This window comes from Peromyscus californicus, unplaced genomic scaffold, assembly GCF_007827085.1.
Source record: "Peromyscus californicus insignis strain IS unplaced genomic scaffold, ASM782708v3 Scaffold_23__1_contigs__length_62951481, whole genome shotgun sequence".
Classification (NCBI taxonomy): domain Eukaryota; kingdom Metazoa; phylum Chordata; class Mammalia; order Rodentia; family Cricetidae; genus Peromyscus; species Peromyscus californicus.
Genome location: NW_026294534.1, coordinates 25827795 through 25852210, shown reverse-complemented (window position 1 = coordinate 25852210; position 24416 = coordinate 25827795). Strand labels below are relative to the sequence as shown.

Genomic DNA, 24416 nt, shown 5'->3' with positions numbered 1-24416 from the left:
ACTACAATGCCCTTGTTTCAAACTTCCCAGCCTCCGGAAGTATGAACAATACATTTCTATTATTTAGTCCCCACACGATGCCACATAAAAATGTGCTAGAGCCAGAGAGATCTGAGAACTTCACCTTTACCTCAGCACAGCTGTGCCAGCCATTCACTCCACAAGTATTCTTTTTATCGCTCATTTTCTATGATTTGACTTCCATTGTTGCGTATGTGGCTCATGATGTTTTTGCCCTTGTTTGTATTTTGTTCAGTTAGGTCTTAGGACCGCTGCTTATGTCTCTCCATTGTATTTACTACAACACATTCTTAAAAAAAAATATTTATTTTTATGTGTGTGCGCACGCACATGTGCATGACTTGTATGCCACGTCTGTGGGGGGAGGGTACCCATGGAGGCCAGAAGACTGCACCAGATCCCCTGGAGCTGGAGTACAGGCATCTGTGAGCCACCTATCATGGGTGCTGGGAAGCGAACTCACTACCTCTGGAAGAGCAGCAATCAGTCTTAGCCATTCTCCAGGGCCTATTGCACATTCTTTGCTATACTCTTAAGCCATATCTCATAAAACCCCTCTTCTTTCTCAGCCTTATCTTCTCCTCCTTTTACTTTTTCTTTTTTTTTTTTTTTTTTTTTGGAGCTGAGGATCGAACCCAGGGCCTTTAGGCAAGCACTCTACCACTGAGCTAATTCCCCAACTCCTCCTTTTACCTTTTTTTAAGAAAATATTTATTTATGTAAATGAGTGCTCTATTTGTATGTGTGCCTGTATGACCAAGAGGGTATCAAATCCCATTACAGATGGTTCTGAGCCACCCTGTAGTTGCTGGGGGGAAGGGAGGGGCGATGATCCCATCCGCGGACAGCAGCTTGGACTTCCAAATGAAAAGTCACAGCTTGATCTACAGGTTTTGACCTTGCACCGCAGGTCCGTAACAATTCCTTGCAAAATCCTCGTGATTCATATCTCCGGCCGGTTCTGTTTCTCAGAATGAATCCTGACTATGCCATCTGGGACTTAAAGGATTAGAACAGTGTTTCTCAACCTCTGGGTTACGACCCCTTTGGGAGGTCGAATGACAGGGGTCACCTAAGACCATGGGAAAACACAGATATTTACAATGCAATTCATAACAGTAGCAAAATCACAGTTATGAGGTAGCAACGAAAATAACTTTATGGTTGGGCTGGGGGGGTGGGGTCACCACCTCATGAGGAACTGCATTAAAAGGTCGCAGCATTAGGAGGGTTGAGAACCATTGGATTAGAAGATGCCAGAGGTGTGGGGGAAGAGCAGTCGCTAGGGGTTTCTTCAAAGTGTGAGAAAGAGCATGAGATGACCGTGTCTCAAAAAAAAAAAAAAAAAAAGAGCCAAGTACATACATACATACATACATACATACATGGAATGCGAGATTTAAAAACTGGATTTGATGTTCAAAACATTTCGACAAGAAAAGCCCCTGACTAGGACTTGGGCACGTGATTCTAGAGGCTAAAGGTAGAGCGAGCTAACAATAAAGGACTGGGCAGCGGGGGTTAGATCAGACGTGGTGGAGTCAACACCGCCAAGTGGAGGAACGATCTGGGGACACCGGCCCGCAGGCTCTGCAGTGCGGAAAGCAAAGGGGGGCGGGGCGGGGGCGGGGCGGGGGGCGGGGCGGGAAGAAGCAAACCATCCGCGGCGCGCAAGCGCGAGCCTGCGGTTCTCTCTCAGGCCCCGCCCCTCCCGGCCCAGCCAGGCTCCGCAATTGGATGTCGAGATCATCGCTCCAGCCAGGCAAACCGGGTCGATCTCGCGTCTTCCGGAGACCCGGGCCTGACGATGGCGGAGAAAACTCAAAAGAGGTGCGTGCGCTGCTCGGCCGAAGCCGGCTCTCACTCCCCCGAAGGGGCGGGACCTGCTTCGGGTCGCAGTGAGGGGGACTGGGACGGCGTTTAGGTGTACGGTTCCGGAAGGCCACGCCCGGCGTCCTCCGGGGTGGGGGCGGGGAGGGTTTGTGCCTTGACACCCCCGGCCCCCCAACCGCAGTACGCCTGTGCAGACTCTCCGACGGGGCTCCCGGGGACTCTGCCCCGTCAGCCCTGCCTCTTGTCCGGATGAGGAAGGCCTGGAAGAAGTCACCCTCTGCCGGGTGACTGAGAGCCGGGGCCCGGCAGCTGCGGCCGCTTCTGTCACCGTCTTCACAGATGGGGACTGTCGCGGTAGGAAGAGTCTGCAGGGTTGGCATAAAAAGCATACAGAACCGTTTGCAACAGCAGCAGTGTTGAGCACCCTCTGTGTCAGACATTTTTGTAGTTTTTTTAAAGCGACCCCCCCCCCCCCTCACTCTTTTTCCTGAGACAGGTTCGCAGTATGTAGCCCTAGCTTTTTTTGGAACTCTCTTTGTAAACCAGGCTGTCCTTGAACTCACAGGGATTCGTTTGGCTCTGCCTCCTTTGTGTTGCGATTTAATATCTTGAGCCAAACTAGGCCGAGATTTATTCCTTCCTTCCTTGCTTATTTCCTTCCTTTTTAGAGTTATGTGTATGTGCTTGTGTCTGTGTGCAGGTATGTGCATGTGAGTGCGTGCGTCCCTAAGACCAGAAGAGGGTGTGGGAATATCCCTGAAGCTGGAGTTACAGGAGGTTGTCAGCTGTCTGACGTGGATGCTGAAAGCCAAACTCTGGTCGTCTGGAAGGGCAGCAGTTGCTCTTAACTAAAGTCTGAGCCCTCTCTCCAACTCTTCTGCCGACTTAACAAAACCCTTGTTGTACCCAGTGCCATAAACTAAAATTTAACTTTTTCTTCGATTTGTGCAGGCAATCTGTCACCTTTTTCATAAGCTGAAGAGAAACCGATCTGCTTGCTATAAGCATCACTTGCACAACAGTATACATACACACAGCCTTCAGAGGGCGAGAGTCTGGCTTGTCATTTGCTAGGTCTGAATCCCCATCTCCTAGCTGCCTGCTTCCCACTGTGTCCCCCCGACCCTTACAAGGTGCATCTCCATGGAGAGATGTTAGTAGACATGTTTCCTACTATAAACCAGTTGATCTCATAATAAATTTATTAATAATTATGTCCTGCCTCCCAGAGAAATGTTTTGATTGGCATAAGCAGTACTTGGGGTTTCTCTTTAGGGTATTAAGTAGGGCTGTGGTCATTTGAATGGAATTGGCCCCCATAATCCCATAATCTCATAATTTTATAGAGAGTGGCCCTATTAGAAGGTGAGGCTTTGCTGAAGTGGGTATGGCCTTGTTAGAGGAAATGTGTCACTGTGGGGGCGGGCTTTGAGGTTTCATATACTCAGGATACTGCTGAGTGTATCAGTTGTTTTCCTGTTGCCTGAAAGATGTAGCAGTCTCAGCTCTAGCAACACCTCTGCCTGCATGCTGCCATGCTCTCCACCATGATGATAACTGACTGAAACTCTGAAATTGTAAGGGAGCCCCTCAATTAAATGTCTTTAAGAGTTGCCATGGTGATGGTGTCTCTTCACAGAAATAAAAACCCAAACTAAGACAAGGTTTAGAATCTTAGAATCTCTTCTTCCCTTAGCTGCTCATTATGCTTACTGCATGAGAGTAAGCATTATTTACTTACTTGAAGGCGTCAAGTCGTGGGACAGGAAATGAGAGAGTTTATGGAAGCTAGGCATGTATCAAATAACTTCAATACCAGCTCTTGGGAGGCAGGGGCAGGATCTCTGAATATGAAGCCAGCCTGGTCCACATAGCAAGTTCTGGGCCAACCAGGGCTTCATAGTGAAACCCTGGGGGATGAGGGAGGCGATGATTATTGTAATGAGTCTTTCTCTGTCCTGCTAGTCAGCTCCCAGATCACAACATGGAGACTTATTAAGGCTCAGCCGATTGCTTAGGCTTGTTTCTAACTAGCTTTTATAACATAAACTAACCCATTTCTATTAATTTGCTTTCTGTCTCCTGTCTTTATTACCTTTACTTTGTAATGCCCATGTTGCTTGTTCTGGTCTCCTCTTGTCTCTGCTTTCTTCTTCCCAGAGTACTCTCTGCCCTGAAAATCCTGCCTAGCTACTAGCCATTCAGCTTTTTTTTTTTTTAAACCAATCCAAGTAACAAATCTGCACAGTGTACAGAACGATTATTCTACCCCATGTTATAAACTAGCTTATTTGACCAGAGCTTTAAGCAATGCTGTATTTTAACACCAAAGCCACTTTCAATGAAAAGCATCTAACATAGGACACTGAAAAGTGGTGATGGGGTGGCGGTGGCACACACCTTTAATCCCAGCACTCAGGAGGCAGAGGCAGGTGAATTTACAGATCTGAGTTGGAGGCCAGCCTGGTCTACATAGTGAGTGTCCATGCAGCCAGGGCTGCATTGAGACCCTGTCTCAAAAACAAAACAAAAACCAAAACAACAACAACAACAAAAAACCCAAACAAACAAAAAAACCACTACCAACAACAAAAAAACCCAAACCAAATAATAAATGGATAATGATAGGCCGCCCACAGAGAGTCGTTCAGTTATCACAGGACAAAGTCTAGAGAGGCAAGGGCAGCCTTCAGCTAACGGCTGAGAATACAGATTGACAGAACAATGATGCCCCAGAAGTGAGCTTTGCTTCAAGGAATTTCTGGTATGCATTTCCATCTATAAGAATTCTAGGGTTAATGTCCTGATTAGTTTTCCTCACCTGGGAAGAAGGAACCCCAATTGAAGGGTTGCTGGGATCAGAATTGTTCTTGTACGTGAGAGAGGGTCTTGATTGATATGGGAGGCCCCGGCCCACTGGGGGCAGTACCATCTGTGATCAGGCAGGCCTGTGCTGTTTAAGAAAGGACTAGAAAGTGATCCAGTTAGCAGCCTTCCTCCTGGTTTCTGCTTCACACTCCTGCCTGCATCCCAGCCCTGACTTCCCTGGATGGATTGTGACCAGGAAGTGTAAGCCAAATAAACCCTTTCCTTCCCAGGATGCATTTGGTCACGGTCTTTATCACAGCAGCAGAAAAGCAAGATAGAACAGGTAGAATATGTGGTTTCTCTTCTCAAACCCGGTAGGAAAGTTATATGTTTGGATGATTTCAGCCGAGTAACTCTCGATCAGACTTGTGGTAACCCAGAAGGATTGCTGGTAGGATTGTTTGAGTTTATCTAAAGTCACTGTTGGCTTTAAAGAGGTCTGGCGCCTCCTCCTCCCCCTTCCTTTTATGTCTGTTGGTTTCTTTTGTTTATGAGACAAAATCTCACTGTGGAGCCCTAGCTGGCCTGGCCCGGCACACTATGTAGACCAGGCTAGCCTTGAAATCACAGTGATCTCAATGCCTCTGCCTCCCAGTGCTGGGATCATAATGCCCAGCCATTGTTTTCTTGAAACAGAGTCTCACTGTATCACTCACATTGGCTTCAAATTTGTGGCAATCGTCCTGCCTCAGCTAGGATTACAGATGTCCACCACTGTGCCCAGCTGATACGTTTTGTCATAATTGTGTTTTTTGCTTGTTTGTTTGTTTTGGGGTTTTTTGAGACAGGGTTTCTCTGTGTAGTTTCAGTGCCTGTCCTAGAGCTTGCTCTGTAGACCAGGCTGGCCTCGAACTTACAGAGTCTACCTGCCTCTGCTTCCTGAGTACTGGGATTAAAGGTGTGCACCACTGCCGCTCGGCCATTTTAATCATAATTTTTAAGAATATGTTCACTGAAATTTGTGTTAGAAAATTTGTGTCTTTTTTCAGTTTCTTGTATCAGTAGGGAAGTTGATGCAATTTTAAAAAATAAGTATTTTCAGTACCATTTTTGCATTATTTGAGAACATTTGGGCAATCCTGGAGCATAAATAATGGAGACACATGTTAAAGAAGAGTCCTATGCTGGTCTGACGACCAGAGAGACATCTTTAGGCCCTTTTCATGAGTTCCAGTCTGAGTCCTTCCAGTTGCTTTTTGACTATCACACACACACACACACACACACACCCCTCAGCTGCATTTGTATACTGTTTGAGTGAAGCCGATGACTGTATCTCCTGTCAAGGTCGTTAACAATATGTCTCCATGCAGGCAGCCAGTATCCATTCCTGTCTACCAATCCCAGAGATATCACAGAGCTGTGTCCAAAAAAAAAATTGCACAGTGTTCTTTTTCTTACAGTCTGTTTTTATTTTAAAAAAAAAAAAAAGGCTTGAAACACAAGTAGAAAATAGCATTAATCTTTTGTGTTATCTGCATAAATATACGCATGAATAATAGAACTTCACCAAAAAAGGTGAATTGATGTAAGCAGACCATTGCAATTTGGATTTCCCCTCTGACTTGCTGCAGAACCTATGTGCTGAAATGGGAGCACCACTTCTGGGCGTCTGCAGAGCCAGCTCTGCTGTGTCCACCTGCAAAGCTTCCACTGTTTGACTTCCCAGGGTCCTCACACTCTGCTAGAACATGAAACTCCAGGCTTAAGAGAGTTTCCAGGGCCCATGGCTTATGGAACTAAACTTATTTCCTCCACCACTGGGAATAAGGCGAAGAGGCGTGGTCTCCTGGCTCCTGTTTGGTAGTGGTCAGCCCCGTAAGCCAGAGCCAGAGTCATTTTATACATGGCTGACTATCCAAAAGCACCAGTAGGTTACGTGGAAATTGTCTTTAAGACTAAAACTTAGTCTTTAAACAGCTTGTACTATAATTTTTATTATTTGGTAGGTAGCTTTAAAACATATATTTGCTGTTAGAGATTAAAGAGAAGTATTTGCTAATTTGCATTTCTGACCTGTCACTTTGCTGTCTATTAAATAGAATGTACACCACCACCACCCCATTTACAAAAAGAATGGCATATTACATACTGCCAATTTGAGGGGCTCTGCCGTTTTCCTTGACCAGGTAGTCCGGAAGTCATCCCAAACCCTGTTCTTTCCCTCATGTCTGCCCCCTCCGTTTCCCTCCCTCCTTTCTCTTCCTTCTTTCTTCCTTTTCCTCCCTCCCTCCCTCACTTCCTCCCTTCCTTCTTTTCTTCCTCTGTGTAGCTCAGGCTGGCTTTGAATTTACAATCCTCCCGCCTTGTTCTCCCCACTGCTGGGATTACAGGCGGGTCCTACCGTGTCAAAACCTTTACATAAGGGATTGCTCTTTTGACCACTGCCTATTAGTTCATGCCATAGCTTCTTAACTAGCCCTTGTTGGTAGACACCTGGCGGGGAGGGGTGCAGTTAGCTTCTTAACCAGCCCCCCATTGATGGACACCTGGGGGGGCGAGGTTAGCTTCTTGTTAAGACACAATGCCGATCTTAAATTCAAAGAAAAGATCCAAAGCTGTTTGCTTAAGTGTTTAAAAGTATATGTGATTTTGGCCTACTGGACTATGTGCTGCTTGAGAAGCCCATAATATATTAAACCCTCTTAACATTGAGTTCCCATTTTTTCTATGAATTTTTTAAACCTTTTTCTTAACTACAGTCAACATCGCTTCATTAAAAACATTATTATTATTTTTTAGCAGTTTGAATGACACTGTCCTCTGTAAGCCCATGTGTTTGAATACTTGGTCCCCTGTTGGTGGTACATTTAGGAAGGTTTCGGAGGTGTGGCCTCGTAGGAGAAAGTTGGGTTTTTTTACTCTTTGGTATACCACCACTCAGCTCCCATATAAATATAAAGAGATTTATTCTTACTTATGAATGCCAGCCTTAGCTTGGCTTGTTTCTAGTCAGCTTTTCTAACTTAAATTATCCTGTTTCTCTTTAACTACATTTTGCCTCTGGGCTTTTTACCTTTCTTTGTTCTATGTATCTTTCTTTCCCTCTTACTCCGTGGCTGGCTGGCTGGCTGGGTGGCTGAATGGCTGGCCCCTGGCGTCCTCCTCTCCTCCTTTTCTCACCCCTCACTCTTCCCTAGATTTCTCTTCCTATTTATTCTCTCTGCCTGCCAGCCCCACCAATCCCCTCTCCTGCCTTGCTAATGGCCGTTCAGCTCATTATTTGATCATGCTGGTGTTTTAGACAGGCACAGTATCACAGCTTTACAGAGTTAAACAAGTGCAACATGAAAGAATGCAGCACATCTTTGCATCATTAAACAAATGTTCCACAGCATAAACGAATGTAACAGATCTTAAGCTAATACTCCACACCAGCTGGAGGGCTTTGAGAGTTCAAAGGCTCTTGACATTTCCAGTTGCTTGCATGTACTCAGTCTCTGTCTGTCTGTCTCTTGTCTGTGGTGAACCAAGCGCTCACACTTGGTTCAAGGTGTGATGTCTCGGCTTCCTGTTTTGCTGCCTCTGCTGCCTGACTCTCCGCCGTGATGGACTCTTTTTTGGTTTGTTAATTTTGAGACAGGGTTTCTCCATGTAGCCCTGGTTGTCCTCGAACTCGCTCTGTAGACCAGGCTGGCCTCGAAATCACAGAAATCCACCTGCCTCTGCCTCCCAAGTGCTGGGATTAAAAGCATGCACCACCGCCACCTAGCAGGTTTATTTATTTTTATTTTATGTGCATTGGTGTTTTGCCTGCATGTATGTCTGTGCAGATGCCAGAGCCCCTGGCAGCTACAGACCGTTGTGAGCTGCCATGTGGGTGCTCTGGAAGAGTAATCAGTGCTCTTAACCACCGAGCCATCTCTCCCCTCCACCCCCCACCCCATGATGGACTCTTAGCCAAAATAAATTTTTTTCTTCCACAAATTCCTGTGATCAAGGTGTTCATTTCTACAACAGAAAAGTAATCAGTACATATTTATTTGTTTATTTTCTATTGTGAGTGTTTACATGTATGGGGCTATACGCATGCAATAGTGTGCATGTGGAGGTCAGGGGACAACTTACGGGGAGTTGGCTCTCTCCTTCCACCACGTGGGACCCAGGGATTGAACTCAGGTCATCAGGCTGGGCAGTAAGTTCCTTAATCAGCTCCGTACCCCACTGAGCCGTCCTGCTGGCCCCAACACACCTTCCGTAACAATCCATTTTAAATTTTCATTTTCTTAACTTGGGTTCCCAGACTCGAACTCAGGTGGCCAGGCTTGCACACAGTCAATGGAGCTGTCTCGTCAGCCTGCGCCAATGTGAACCTTACCCGGTGTGACTGTCCCTTTGTCTTCTGCAGTGTGAAGATCGCCCCTGGAGCCGTGGTGTGTGTGGAGAGTGAGATCAGAGGCGATGTGACCATAGGTAAGAAAATGATCAGTGTTGCTTCTCAAGACCTGACGTGACCATAGGTAAGAAAATGATCAGTGTTGCTTCTCAAGACCTGATGTGGTCTGTGCCGTGGATTTTAGTGCTTCACCTCTAAGTCCTGTCTCCTCGGTCTGTTTTTAAAGGTTTTGTTTGTTTGTTTGTTTTCCTGTTAAGTGTTTAAGTGTGATGGAGGCCGTGTTTGAATTTCTGTGTGAAACACGAGTGAGTGAGTGTGGCTCAGACACTGCTTGATTTGAGAGAGAGTTCTAGTTCACCTTGGATATACCAAGCACTGCCGGCCCCAGAGCCATAGCAGCGAGGCGAACAAAGAACTTGCCTTTGTGGACCTTGCACCTCTACCAGCGTGTACCCTGGAGTCCACAGGTCCAGGGTCACCTGCCATTCCTGTGGGTCACCTTGGACATGTTACTCAGCCTCTCTGCCCTCCTAAGTCTTGCCCATCTGTGGAACTGTACATAGCCACGTCAGGTTCAGTGGCATGGCTTACGGGTGGCTTAAACATGCAGAGGTTCAGTGACGCATATAGGAAGTTGGGGGTCATTGATTGTTCAGCCCGAAGTTCTGACCTTACGGCCCAAGGAGGGAGGCTGTGAACAAGGGTCCCTGTGTTCCCTGAGTTCTGTCCGTTTAAAGGGCCTTCCCGTAAGTTCCACACAACCATTCTCCCGCTATCTCGAGGCTAGGACGTGGATGCAGCATGGGCTGCACTGTCCCCTAATGAAGTCAGGTCCTACTGCAAGAAGAGGAGAGTGATACCAGATGGCAGTTAGTGGTTCCGTCACATGCAGAACAGGAATGGGGTGAAAGCTCAGAAAGTTTGCTGTTCGTACTGCTGACTCTCACAGTACAGCCTTGCCAGGAGTCAGAGCCATCGCCCAGATCAAGCCAGCCCAGCATGTGGCAGGTAACTTGCATGCATGGCTGAGCCCCCAGTGCCACATCTACGACCCAGTTCTTTTTGTAAAATCTGTTTCCCAGACCCTGGGCCCTTGAAACGCTCATCCTTAGCCACAGCTTATGCCACCCACACTGTCACAGTGGCATTCCTGTTCCCACACAAACCTTGGTTTGGTTTGGTTTTCAGTCTCACTGTGTAGTCCTGGCTGGCCTCGAACTCAACAGAGGTCCACCTGCCTCTGCTTCTGAGTATGGGATTAAAGACTTGCCTCACCAGGCCTGACAATAGTTTCTTTAATGGGCAAAAATGTCATTTTCCCTTCTAATAAGTTGAAGCCCCCAGGCAGTTTTTGTGTCCTGTCTTATGACTCCAGTGAAGACCATGCCACTGTTGTGGGACTTGGTTTAAAACGTGACCTGTTGACTGATTCTAAGCCGACAGAATTTGGAAGATCACTCTGTCTCTTCTCAGTTCTCTTAACTTTCTGTCTCCAGCCAAACTTCCTATGAGGAGAAAGTATGAGCCGGGACCCACTGAGATGCTCATCCATGTTTTCACTCCCCGCCAGCTACAGTGTCTGTGGCTCCCCTCATGACTCAGCAAGGTGTTCTGTAATTAGAAGAAAAGTCAGACTGAAGTCATGTGTGCAGTCAGCTGTGGAAAACATCCCTTGCATTTCTAATTCCTTCCCATTTTAAATAATCAGCTTATGATAGTACTATATAATACATAAATAGATTGGATAGATCTATCCAGAGGATGAACACAGATGGAACTTCCAGAACAAGAAGAGGAAAGGATGGAGGTGAGACTCATAGTTTAAGAAGGGATTCAGTCCATCGCAGCCTGTCACAGCTGAGAAGGCCTGAGGGTGAGAGCCGCTGCCTTGCTTTATCCCCACTCAGGAGGCAGAGGATGGGAAGTGGAGCTGGGCTGTAAACTTAAAGATCCCACAGCCTTCTGGAACTACCGGCAGCTGACGGGACTTCCCACACTCAAAGCCAGTCTTGGCCCTGCCCAGGGTTGGGCGCCAGTCTGCACCCAGCACCGTCCCCTCTTGCTCCTATAGTTTTCACTGTTCGTGTCCCCACTTTCTACAAGCCCCCCTCGTCTTCCCACCTCCCCAGATGTTGGGGTTATGTAAGCAAAGACAGTGTTTGTGATTTTATATGTCTGTGTGTTTTTGTCTGTGTGTATGCATGCATGTGTACTGTATGTGCACAGTGCTAGCTGAGACCCCCTGGAACTGGAGATCCACATCTGGAGTTGTGAGCAGTCGTGTGTGTGCCGAGCCCCCAAAGACAGGGTTGAAATGTCCTTTCATCTGACATTTGGTCACTTGTTGATAGTATACATTTAGAATATTAAACATGTAAGACGGTCTGTCCTATAGATTTTTAGTAAGAGATAAGAAGTTTTGAGACAGTCTTGCTTTACCAGGCTGGCCTGAGCCCACAAGGATCCACCAGGATCCACCTCCTAAATGCTAGGATTAAAAGCATGTGCTATCACACCTGGCCTTAAGAAGTGGTTAAAAAGTAGTTTTATTAATCTTTTGAGAATGTTGTACATTGTATTTTGATCATGTTCATACCAACTCCCTCAGAAGTGATAAAAAAAAAATCTTTAAGGAAAAAAGCTAGAATGATTTGATGTTTATCAACAGTGAATTATTTTATGTATGTTATGCATGTGTGTATATTAACTACACACATATAGTGGTGCTTGTCATCAGACATGTTCTAAGCATGCACTGAATATGCTTACATTTATTTTAGAAACAATTCCGGTTGTTTTTGTTTGTTTGGTTGGTTGGTTTTGGTTTTTTGTTACTGTTGGTTTTGGTTTTTTTTGTTATTGTTTGTTTTGTTTTTTTGTTTTTTGAGACAGAGTTTCTCTGTGCAGCCGTGGAACTCACTCTGTAGACCAGGCTGGCCTCGAACTCACAGAGATCTGCCTGGCTCTGCCTCCTGAGTGCTGGGATTAAAGGCGTGTGCCACCACCGCCTAGCAAGCAGTTCTGTTTTTAAAGCAAGGAAAAGATGCAAAGAGTGATGTAGTCCATGGTATTATTGTGTCTCCCACAGTTTTATCTCACATTTGTTAGGATAGTTCTTCCTCCACCCGGTACTCAAGCTTCTGTTTCTTTAGTTGTGTGTAGGGGGTTTCCAGAGTTTGTGCTTAGATAACATTTCTGTCATTGTTACATTATCTCGTCTGTGGCGGCAGTTCACTGTTTTGAGATAACACCCCTGATTCAAACCCTCCTGAGAGACACAATTATAAAGTTGAACCGGAGCAGAGTTATCTGGTTCCAGCTCCCCCACCAGGTCTTGGTTTTCCTTTTCAAGCTTTTTGTTTTGTTTTGCTCAGGTTTCTGCTGAACTTGCTGTATATCCTTGCCCTTGTGCTGTGGAGTTGGCGGTTTGCGCACTTGATAAACTGCTTTCCAGAGAGCTCCAGAGCAGTAGACAGAAATGGGGTTCTGTTGCTCCATGTGTGGACTGTCCATCTTTTTACACCTTTACTAGTTTGGAGAGGGCAGGGTTTTTTGGTTTTTTTGGTTGTTTGGTTTTTGGGGTTTTGTTGTTGTTGTTTTTTGGTTTTTTGGGGTTTTTTTTCCCCCGGTTGGTTGGTTGTTTTTGCCATGTTTCAGGTTTTTGGCCCCTTAAACAGATCTGCAGTTTTCTAGAAATTCAGTTGTTTGCTCTATCAGTGAAATTGATTAAAATGTGAAGCAGGTGTGTGTACATCGGGTTGCCTACAGCACATTGTCTGGAAATGAGCAGGGAAGGGGGACAGCGTATGACAGGGAGGGGTGTTCAGGGGGTGGATCTCCGCAGTCTAGCCCTGTCCAGAGTGCTCTGGCTTACAGCGCTGGGGAAGCACCCCACCTCCTCACCCCCCACCCCCCGCCTTGGAGGGAGCTCAGAACTGAGAGTCCTGCTCATTTTCATAGCTAACATCATTTTCTGTAAATCCTCCGTTTGAGAGCTGACTAGCATGTGAGGAGGGCCCCAGTGGAGTCCTGTCCATGTGCTTGTGAGGGCGGACTCCTGCTGTGAGCATTAGAGGAGCAGACTGGGCACAGTGGGAAACTGTCCCACTTAGCCACTCTCCCCAGCGAGTGCACTCAGCCCCAAAGCCCTCCTGCAAAGCAGTGGTCAAGGGAGTTCATTTTCAAAAGAAAGAGCTGGGGTTTATTTTTAAATTATTTATTGATAGATGAAACTGTACCCAGAGATTGCTGTCTGTGGCAGAGGTGGCAAGCACCCTTTACCAAATGAGGGAAAAGGAGACATGGTGCAGGAATGTCTTCCTGGCCATGCTCCGGAAGCCCAGCCAGCCGTTTAGAAAAAGAATTCATCTGCCAGTTCAGGCAGCTCCGACTCCAGACACATTTGTCCAAACAAGGAGATAAGCCAAAGAGGCTTTCAGCACACTCAGTAGGGACACACACAGACTGCCCTGCCAGGAGGGGCGCCGAGAAGAAGGTCCACGCCAGAGTTAAATGGGCAAAGGGACTCCGCACCGTGACGGATTTTTTTTTTTTTTTGAAGCATATTAACTGCAAGATCCTTAAACATGGCTGTAAATCAGACCCATTCTAGGTAAAAGTTTTCCTGATCCACAGGAAAACCCAGAGGAGACTGCCTGCCTGCCAGCATGCTGTCCCTAAGGCTGCCAGGACCGCCAGACCCTCCGCTCTGCAGCCTCCTGCGTGAAACGGCAGACAGCTGTGCCTCCTTCCCGGTCTCCAAACCACACTCTTAGCTGTCACCTGTGCTTTGTGCTAGCGCACTCTCGGACTGTTCCGTTACTGCTGCCCCCGACAATTGCTTTCATCTCTGGATTCAAAGCAGACTGGTTCACCTCGGGTTATTTCGGCCCCCGTGTGCCACAGCCTGCAGTTAGGCCGTGAGACCAGCAGGTGGCAGTAGTGTCCAACTCAAAGGCCTCATCTAAGCTGCCATGTGCCTTGGCTCCATGGGAAAGTCCCCGAGATTGGTAACAAGGTGTTTTCCAGTTACCTATTAGTAACTAATGATTAACAAATAATAATGGCAGTAATAAAACACCAGATTAAACTGCTTAGATGCTGGGCGGGGGTGGTGCACGCTTTTCATCTCAGCACTCTGGAAACAGAGGCAGGCGGATCTCCGAGTTCAAGGTCAGCTTGGTCTTCATAAAGTGTTTCAGGCCAGCCAGAGCTACATAGTGAAACTCTGCCTCAAAAAAAATACTCATTCTGATTTGGTTTTGTTATATAATAACTTTGTTTTATTTTGATTGTTTGGTTTTGGGTTTTTTGAGGCTGTCCCCAGGCTGGCCTCCGACTCGTGAAGTCTGGGATGACCTTGAACTTCAGCTCTTCTTGCTCCCTCCCACCGAAGTGTTGGGATTACAGGGGTCCCCATGCCAGGCTGTGGTTAGTGTGTGGGAGGGTGTGTTTGGATGCCAGGGTTCATGTGTATGTCAAGGCCGGGGACAAGCTCAGGTGTCGCTCTCAGGCACCCACCTTTTGTATTGCAGAACTCAGCAGCTAGCTGCAGGGATCCTGACTGAGCTGTCTCGGTCCTATGTCAGTATTTTTGAAAGAAACAGTGTCAATTATTTCTAGAGGTCTACATTAGAGGAATGTTAAAAAAGAGAGACAAGGCCCAGTTGGCCCCTGGTCTTCAAAATCCATCCTCGGGTGGCTTCTCTCACGTTCTGCTTGTCCAAGCTGCAGCTTGAGGGTCAGCAGGAGGCCTGGAGCCCCGACGAGCTCTGTGTCCTACTCAGTCAACCCTGTACCAACCGGAAGTCTCTCCTGTGGTTAACAGCTGTTCCCAGGATCCCTGAGTAAAGGAGAAAAGCAGGCCCTGCTCTGTCCTTAGGCCTAAATTCGCCATTTGCTTCTTTTTCAGAAGTTTTTAGCTCTTCATGGCAAACAGTGAACTTCTCATTTTTAGTGTTTTATTGTTTGGTCTGTGCATGCAAGTGTGTGGAGTCAGAGGAAAGCCCCGCGGAGTCGGGCCAGCATGTGGGCTTCGGGGATAGGATTCAGGCCCCTAGCTTGGCAGGACCATCCTGTCAGCCTCGGAATCTCACCTGAAGAACTGGAGGTCAGGTCCTGTGATAGCCCTTTCAAACACTGTTTCTTGTAGCCCACATTTCCATCCAGTGAGGTAGGCTGTTAAGGATCTCGTCCTTTTATAGATGTGAAAATGGGCCCTTGAGAGCGCGCAGGCATGCGCATAGCCTGTTAGTGATAGAGCCCAGAGTCTAGACTTTCTAGACGAAGGTGGGTACTGGCTGGGGCTCCAATTACAAAGAACCTAAAATAGACTGTGGCCCTATATTTTGAATATTTGGAAGCAAAATAGAAATCTGTATTGTGTGAACTATAGCTCTCCATTGGCTTGTACCACTGCAAGATGTAGAATTTGTAGAATCCAGTATTTGTGATAGCATTGTTGAGCACCTGGAGCCTATAAATGCCTAAACGACCACTATTAAGATGGTAGATGGTAGTGTATTAATGAAATGTGAGATGTTTTGTAGCCATTAAAAAGAAGCAGTTGATGCTTTCCTCCAAGTTTTATTTATGTTTAAACTCCTTTGTGATTTTTGCATGCTCTGGTATTTGCAGGTCTCAGGTATAACACAGTGTTTAGTCTGCAGGACCTGTCCCCTGCACTGTAGACAGTCATGCCCTTCAGGAGTGGGACTCACAAACAGATCTCCTCATTTCGTGCTTGTTCTACTTTCGTTTTTAGTAATGAGTGTGCATTTATTTCATAAATAAGCACGTCTATTTGTATAGGTGTGTACCTATGAGCATGTATAGATACACATATACACACACATAAGAAGGAAAAGACACACGTGGTCCACTTGAGACTCTTCCCAAGGATCTCAGCAACCCCGTCTTCCGTCCTGAATAGCAAAGGTGTCGGAATTATCAAGGTTATTGTGCTGTTTTATACTAGAGTGTGAGCTCTCTCCGTCTCCTTCTCCCACCCATCCCCCACCGTGTGTGTGTGTGTGTGTGTGTGTGTGTGTGTGTGTGTGTGTGTGTGTGTATAAGAGATTGGGTGCTGGGGACCCACCCAGGGCCGGGTACCCACTACCTATGTGCTCACTAGCTGAGCTGTGCTCCTGCCCTTATGTTAATTTTTTGTTGCCCTGTGACATACAGCATTATGTCTTGCCTTTTATAAGCCAATAGTGACTTTATATTTAAAAATTAACAGTTTATACCACAGAATCCTGGGAAGTGTGACTCTGCCCCTTTGATCCTTCTGTCCACCTTCCTTTCTGAGTGAGTTACTTCTTGTCGCTGTTTAAAATTGAGATAGCCTTGAATAGTCCAGCTTTAGTGCCTCAGGAGGCTGGGCAGAAGCCAGGCCAGCCAGGGACACAGAGTGGAGCCTGCCTTAAGAGACAAAACAGGAAACAGGAAAGGAAACTCACTTAGATGCTGAGATAAGAGCAGGTGGGTGTGAGGCTGAAGGAAGATAGGGTTTCTTATCAGTGGTTTCATTATCACCAAAATACTAGGCCTGAAGGCAGGTAAGTGCTCTCCTCAGGTGCTCTCCCTGTGTCCTTAGACTGAGACTGGACGTGTCCCAGGTCTCCCAACCCCAGTCTGAGTTGCCCAGCATTCATCTTTAGCTCCCCTTGCCTCCGTCCTCTTGAGTACTTGAACTGTCCATGGCATGTCTTGCCTGCGTCCAGTGAGCATGCTTGCACTCAGATAACAACGGAGCAAGGCTGACGTGGACCCTGTGTTCCCAGACTCCTGTCTACCCGTGGACAGAATTGTTGTTGTTGTTGTTGTTGTTGAGATGGGGCTTCTCTGTGTCACCCTGGCTGTCCTGGAACTAGCTCTGTAGACCAGGCTGGCCTCTGATTCAGAGATCTATCTGCCTGCCTCCTGAGGTGCTGAGATCAAAGGTGTGCACCACCGCCGCCTGGCCATGGGCAGAATCTTGATCACGTGTTACAAGATGGCTGTTCTGCGTTATAAGCAGAGTACCCAGCCTGTCTGAAAGAGAAGATGGGGATTAGCTTTATCACTGCCCATGTGCCACCCACTGACTTCAGCGTCACCGCGTCTAACCCTTCCCACAGTCCCCGGTCACCCGCATGTCCTGATGAGGTCACAAGAGGTTGGAGCTGGAGGCCGAACTGTCTGGCTCAGCTGCGTGTGCCCTTCCACTTACTTTGGCTCTGGATTTGGCACTAACCGCTGCTGATAACAGCCAGAGATAGTGCTGGTAAGGTACCTAGCATGGTGCCTGGCACAGACTTAGGAAATGTTCCTCCCAGCAGCCTCACCCACCTCCATCACCTCTCACCCTCCTGCTGGAAGCGTAGCCACACCAATAACTTCTTCTCACCTGCTCTCTTTCCCAGGCCCTCGGACGGTGATCCACCCCAAAGCACGGATCATTGCGGAGGCCGGGCCGATAATCATCGGAGAGGGTAACCTGATCGAAGAGCAGGCCCTCATCATCAACGCGTGAGTAAGACGCACAGGTGCTCGGAACTGAGGCCATGGGAAACTTTCCAGTGTCAGCTGTGCAGGAGCCTTTTCCAGCTTAGCTCCAGAGAGCACACTCTTTCAGAGCTACAGAAGGGGTTAAGCCTCTTTCCAGCATAAGCACACAAGGAACCTAGAAGAAAAAAAAAACAAAACAGACCACTAAAAGACTGCCCAAGGTGAGAAAGCCGGAGCCCCCAGCCCCGGGTAGTGTCCATTGTGACACGTTTTCATCGGTCATCACCTGGAATGGTTTCTCAGCTCACCATCCAGTGCCCTCATGTTGTGGCTACCATGCTGAAGACGTTTTTGGTTGGATTTCTTTTGGTGGCCACGTGTGAATTGAACTGTTTTCCCCTGTTCCACATGGGACACCCAGAATCACATTCACAAAGTGTGGGATCCTTGTAGCAATTCATAAACTTTAAAGATAAAAATGTGATGTCAAACGATGTGTAATCTCTGTGAACTGGGCTGCAAGACCCAGTATATTTTCAAAAGTGTGTATAAATTTTTCTAGATAAAATTTTGGCAAGAAATTCACGCTCTTACCTAATTTGTAGCAACAATGTGTGGAATGTGTGTGGGAGAATGTTTAGCTGTGATAAAAGGGTGATTTATCTGACACTTAACACAGGTCATGTGGGAGTTTCTTATGGCGGGAAGGCTTTTCTCTCGCTCTCTTTTTCTTTTTTCCTTTTCAGTGTTAATGCTCTCTGTTTGGCAGCTTGGGTGTGAGTCCATCCCCAGCAACCTGTTCTGCAGAAGTCAGCTGTCAGATAAAGCCCTCCTCTTAGAGCAGAGGTTTATTTTCCACACATTTCACTAAATACCCCATCTCACAAAATAATTGTTCATGTGGCTATCTGTTTACAGTTTTAAATGGTTAGGATGAGTGGGAAATTTTCAAGTTAGACGTGACTTTGATTCTGCTTTAGCAGGCTAAACGTATAGTTAGCAAAGAATTTAAGAAATAAGGGAAGCCTCGAGAAATGACTCAGTAGTTAAGACCCCTTGCTGTTCTTGAGGAATACCTGAGTTTGATTCTCATCAGTCACATGGGGCAGCTCACATCCAACAGTGACTCCAGCTCCAGGGGATCCGATACCCTCTTTATTTGGGGGTAGGGGGCACAGGGTTTCCCCATAGCCCTGGCTGTCCTGGAACTCACAGAGATCCACGTCCCTCTACCTTCCAAGGGCCGAGGTTGGCCCCTCTTCTGAGGTCACTTTTCTGTCTGTGACTTCTTACATTTCTGTAGTTCTGTTCATCTCAGAACCTAGCCTTCCCTTCCCCAGCACAGAGAAGAGGTAATTCACCTGGCTCAGGAGCTAGATAGCTGTGGGTTTTAACCTTGAGGCAGGTAAAATTGAGACAGTTGATCCAAATTCTGCAGTGGGTGGCAGCTGTTGACTGTCACTGGCCTTTGCTGACTTGCCTGTTCTCTTTACAGTCATCCAGATAATATCATCCCAGACACTGAAGAGCCAGAACCCAAGCCTATGATCATTGGCACCAACAACGTGTTTGAAGTGGGCTGTCGTATCCTATGCATTGATCTGCTACAAGTCATCCCCAGATGATCCCTCCCCATGTAGAAACTGATACATCTTATCTCGCACATATATTTAAACTATATATAGCCTGGGCCATCAAGACTTTAAATAGACCCATTTGTAGTATGTTAAGAAATCTTTTTTGAGGGTTGGGGATTTAGCTCAGTGGTAGAGCGCTTGCCTAGCATGCGCAAGGCCCTGGGTTCGATCCTCAGCTCAAAAGAAAAAAAAAAAACTTTTCTAGGGGTTGGAGAGATGGCTCAGTGCTTAAGAGCACTGGCTGCTCTTTCAGAGGACCCGGGTTCAATTCCCAGCACCCCCATGGTAATTCACAACTGTCTGTAACTCCAGTTCCAGGGGATCTGACACCCTCACACAGCTACACATGCAGTCAAAACACCAGTGCACATCAAAGAAAAATAAATCATTAAAAAATGAAAAACAGAAATCTTTTCCAGGAAAGGGGCGAGGGAGGGAGACAGTGAGAGAGATAGATGTGTCTTTCTGGGATTGGGGCTGTGTGCAGAGCACATAGCTGGCATGTGTTTAATCCCTGTTACCACAGGAAACAAAGTCCCTCAGTAAGGTAAATACTGACCCTGACATGCACACTCACACACTTATGCACGCACAAGCACACATCTTAGCACTTTGAAAGTCACTTACTAGGCATGCTTGATGACAGGTAGCCGTGGTGAGGGGCATTAGACACTGAGAAGCTAAGTCTAGCTCCTGTCTGATGTACGAGCTGGCACAGTGACTCAGCCAGTAAAAGCACTTGCCACCAAGCCGGACCACCCGAGCTCAGTCCCTCGTCCCACATGGCTCAGGGAGAGAACTCCAGGCTGGACCACCCGAGCTCAGTCCCCGGTCCCACATGGCACAGGGAGAGAACTCCAGGCTGGACCACCCGAGCTCAGTCCCCGGTCCCACATGGCTCAGGGAGAGAACTGACTTCCTCAGTTTGTTCCCTGATCTAAACACATACACCTGGCACACATGGATGCTCAGGCACAAACGTACACATATATGCAGTACATAAGTCAATGTAATAAAATGCTTAAAGGCTTATGGATCATATGTTTATACCTGGAGGTATTTGTGTTTGAGAATTAAAGCTTTGCTATAGATTGGCTCTGACAAAGAATTCCGCAAGGCTGTGTCTGTGTGGCCCTTCTCACAGCTCTGTTCCCAGTACACTGTGAGGACATTCTGCATTCGTGGGAAAAAGCATTTCCTTAATTCAGGCTTTCAGATTCCCAAGCCATGAAAATAGGAGATAATAATGTCATTGAGTCAAAAGGTAAGCTGTGGCCAGAGTTTGACTGTCAAAGTAATTGCTTCCTTTCTCTTTGTTATGTCTGGGAAACGACCTGAGTTCAAGCAAGGCGGCATGCTTGGATTGGACCAGAGTCATTGCCAGATTCATTCTTTGCCTCAAAAGAACCTAACCTGGTTATGTGGTCATCTGATAAGGCGGCTAACTAACTACATTAAATGAAAAGGCCAGCTGCGGACAGTTAAGTAGGGCTGGATTAAAGCTCCATTGAAGACTGGAGAGGGTCTTCTCCAACTGTGTTGGCAGTGCTCGGTTGGATGAGCATTCTTGTAGAATGAAAGAGACAAATGGCCACTTCTCTAGGAATTGCTTTCTGTAATTTCAGGACTGCTTTACCCTAGCCAATCAGAGACAAATGTCATCTGCTTATCAAAATTAGAGCCAGGCAGGGGATTATGTGAGGTCCCCACCCTGCTGGGAACCAGGTCCCACAGCTTGTCCTGCGGTTCAGAGAGAACACTGCTTTGTCTTGACCCTGACTGACATGAAAGGGAATGCTGCTTGTCTGAAATAACAAAGTGTACTTTCCATTAATTTGCTTAATAGTTTTAGTTTTCATTACCAACATCACTGTCGTTGTTGGCCTCTCTGTATTTCTGAGAGTCGACGTGTGCTCAGCACTGTATGTTCATTACCTGTCGATCCTTAAAGGGAGCTGAGAAGGAGGTAGACTCCTGCTCCGAGATCTTACACTGACTTACAGTACCACACAGCCTGCTGGCAGGGACTCTAATAAATCCCCCTGCACTCACACACCACCTGCTTCTGTGCTGTCTGTGTGATCACTGGACCTAGGCATTGCCTTTCAGTTTCTTCTTAAGGCCTGTTTGCCTTTTTATACCTAAGATCATAAGGGAAAGTGTAAACAGTGAGGAATGTCAATACTCACTTGATGTCTTAAGCTGTGACTCTGTCCTCGCCGCAGCATACGTAGGCAGAAACGTCATCTTGACCAGCGGTTGCATCATCGGGGCTTGCTGCAACCTCAACACTTTTGAAGTCATTCCTGAGAACTCGGTGATCTACAGTGCGGACTGCCTGCGAAGGGTGCAGACGGAGCGGCCGCAGGTACTAGAACCTCTCTCTAAGAGGAGTTCGTCTAGGGCTACTAACTCTCCCCAAGTTCCATATGATTGTCTCAATGGGCAGCAAATAATTAGGGGCAGGGGTGTGACTCAGTGGTGTGATTAGCATGCAAGGCCTTGTTGGGTTCCATCCCCAAAGGCAAATGAGTAAAACATTAGAGAAACATTCCCCAAATTTGAATTTATTTGCAGTTCATTCATGATTCCTGAGATTAAAATCAAATATATAAAATCTCTCTGTGTGTGTGTATGAGAAAAGAGGATCTGGAATTGTTATTCTGATGTACCATTGACCCTCACACCAAAATATTAATTCTGATTCACTTCCAAAATACAAATCTTCAAGATGAGGAAATGACCCCACAAACATCACACTGGGTTTCTAACTTAGTTTATGAAAGAACAGTGGCTGGATTATAAACACAGCTTATGAATAAAGGAAGTATATTTAGCTATTTCCCAGGCTTACAAGAAATCATCCCCTCCTACTAACCCAAATCAAGACTAATGCTCAAACGGGAGATGAAAGGCTCAGGCCTTTGGGCGTCCCTTAGACACGAGACATTCAGACTACAGTTTTAAAGCTCCTGTCTTGGCATGCTCAGTATAGATTTCTGGAGCTTCCTTTTCCTCCCCCCAAAGAAAATATTTTCAAGACATTTGATACTTGACCTTTCTTAACCATATTTTTAATCATAAATTAAAACCAGTTCTTTCTAGATTATTCTACTTTTCCATTCTCAGAGTTTAATATAGCTCCTGCCAGTCTGGAACTTACAGCCACGGATGACCCTGAACGTGTGTCCTTCTGACTCCAACTCCCTAGGGCTGGGTTACTGGCGTTCACCAACACTGTGCCTGCTTTGTGTGGTGCTAAGAACAAACCCAGGGGTTCCTGCATGCTAAGCCAGCCGCAGGCCACTGACTGGGCGGCCTCCTCGCCCCCATGGCTTACTCTGCTCCTGTAGTCTTGGCATTGTTATTATTATGAGCTGGTGTTCCATAGGCAAAAGGGGAAATTTAAGTTTTTAGATTCCTTTTTTGTGTAATAGCAAAAGTGCGTAAAGGAAGAGAGATAAAGGCAGAATTGGAGAAAGGCGATCAGAAGGACTTGAGCGAGAGCGTCAGAAGTCTAATGTCAGAGATGTACAACCGTCTCCCAGACGTCACCAACCGTAGCAAGACGATCACACGGTGGTCCTTACTAAGACAGGTTCCTCAGACGCTGTGACGCAGTGTCTAGGGTGGAATCCCTGCTTTTCACAAGTCCCTCAAGAGCGTTGACAGTCAGGAGATGGACAGTGCTGGCCCACGGAAGTAAAGCTCAGCCTAGGACATCACAGGGTGTATGAGAAGCACTCCTACTGCTTAGAAGCCAGATAAAAATCTATAAACAGAAATGCAAAAATGTTTTCCTGTATGTTTTTATATGTGAAATTGTTTGGCTTTATGGCATTACCATTGCAGATTTAAGACAGCAAACGGGTAGAAAAATAGGTCAGTGAAATCATGTTGAACTCCGTGAACTCGAAACAGTTCCACCTCTAGTGTTGACCTTGCTTTCTGCCATCTTCCGTCTGTCTCTGCAGCCCCAGACACTGCAGCTGGATTTCTTGATGAAAATCTTGCCCAATTACCACCACCTAAAGAAGACAACAAAGGGAGCCTCGACTCCGGTTAAGAATTGAGCAGTTGTCGAAGTAGTGATCGGTCTCTGCTGGCTTTTGAAAGGACCGGGGTTTAACGTCACATTGACTTCCTGTTGGAAACTTGAGTTATGGAGAGCTGGGTCCCACTGTAACTACCTTTAGAAGTTATGTGGAGTGTATTGTTTCCTGTCCTTGTTGTGCTAATTTATAGACTCAGTTTTTCTTTTGTGATACAAAATATTAGCCTTCCATGTATTATGTAAAGACCATCCATGATGACATGTCATGTTATGTGTTTATATGCTAATGTAACCATAACTAAATAAAAGTTTGCATTAATCTTCCCAAATAGCTGTCTCAACTTTTATTAATAATAATTATGATACATCCAAGCTGAGAGTCTTCCCTTTACCTCCTGTGTACTTATAGCTGTTTAAAAATGGAGGAGGGCCTGGAGAATGGTTCAGTGGTTAAGAGTACTGGCTGCTCTTCCAGAGGAGCCGGGTGTGATTCCCAGCACCCACATGGTGGCTCACAACCACCTGTAGCTCCAATTCCAGGGGATCTAATACCCTCTTCTAACCTCTAAGAACACCAGGTGTACAAGTGGGGTACATACATACATGTAGGCAAAACACACACATAAAAGGTGAATAAATCTAATCAAATTGTAATACACGTGGGGGCTGGAAGATGGTTCCCAGGGGCTGGACTCACATCTGAAGATGCAGCTGAGACTCCAGCAGCACCTGAGTGTAAGGCCTCACTCTGCTTTAAATGACTCTAGATCTGTATGTTTCTTCTCTCAGTAAGTAGTCAGGAAGAGAAGCCTTAAGTACATTCAGGATTCATCTCTGGTTAAAATGGCAAGCACATGACCACTTAGCTTAGTGTATTCCCGAGTTTCTGAAGATAGTAAAACTAAGGTTGGGTCTGGAGGGAGGCTCAGTGTGTAGAAGCTACAGGCACTTGGCACCAAGTCTGGTGACCTGAGTTCCATCCCCAGAACTCACACAGGAGGGGAGAACTGACTCCCACAAGCTGTCCACTCTGATCTCCACAGATGTGCACACACAGACACAGGAAATAAATGTAGAGAGATAAGTACTAAAATATTTTGACATGCTTATGAAGTTATTTTGACAGTGGTACTGATCACTGACTAGTAAGTATGCATAAGGTTGCTTATCTAATTAT

The 24416-nt window shown here is 46.5% G+C and overlaps 1 protein-coding gene across 2 annotated transcripts; it reads left to right on the top strand.

Moving 5' to 3' along the window:
- Nucleotides 1-1720: 1720 nt before the first annotated feature.
- Nucleotides 1721-23568, top strand: Dctn6 (dynactin subunit 6). 2 transcript variants are annotated; one of them, XM_052752007.1, is made up of 7 exons: nt 1721-1851; nt 9071-9135; nt 17464-17569; nt 19044-19132; nt 20402-20449; nt 21411-21553; nt 23160-23568. In XM_052752007.1, exons 1-7 carry the CDS (start codon nt 1829-1831, stop codon nt 23256-23258), a joined length of 573 nt encoding a protein of 190 aa, XP_052607967.1. In that variant the 5' UTR covers nt 1721-1828; the 3' UTR covers nt 23259-23568. The 2 variants fall into 2 exon arrangements, with proteins under 2 accessions (XP_052607967.1, XP_052607968.1); XM_052752008.1 differs by lacking the exons at nt 1721-1851; nt 9071-9135; nt 17464-17569 and adding an exon at nt 17576-17769.
- Nucleotides 23569-24416: the final 848 nt, after the last annotated feature.

Excerpts from the sequence above, each read along its gene's own strand:
- Dctn6 (XM_052752007.1), top strand. The coding sequence starts at position 1,829 with ATGGCGGAGAAAACTCAAAAGAG. Across the intron at positions 1,852-9,070 it reads GCGGAGAAAACTCAAAAGAG|TGTGAAGATCGCCCCTGGAG; the intron begins GTGCGTGCGCTG and ends TGTCTTCTGCAG. Across the intron at positions 9,136-17,463 it reads CAGAGGCGATGTGACCATAG|GCCCTCGGACGGTGATCCAC; the intron begins GTAAGAAAATGA and ends TCTCTTTCCCAG.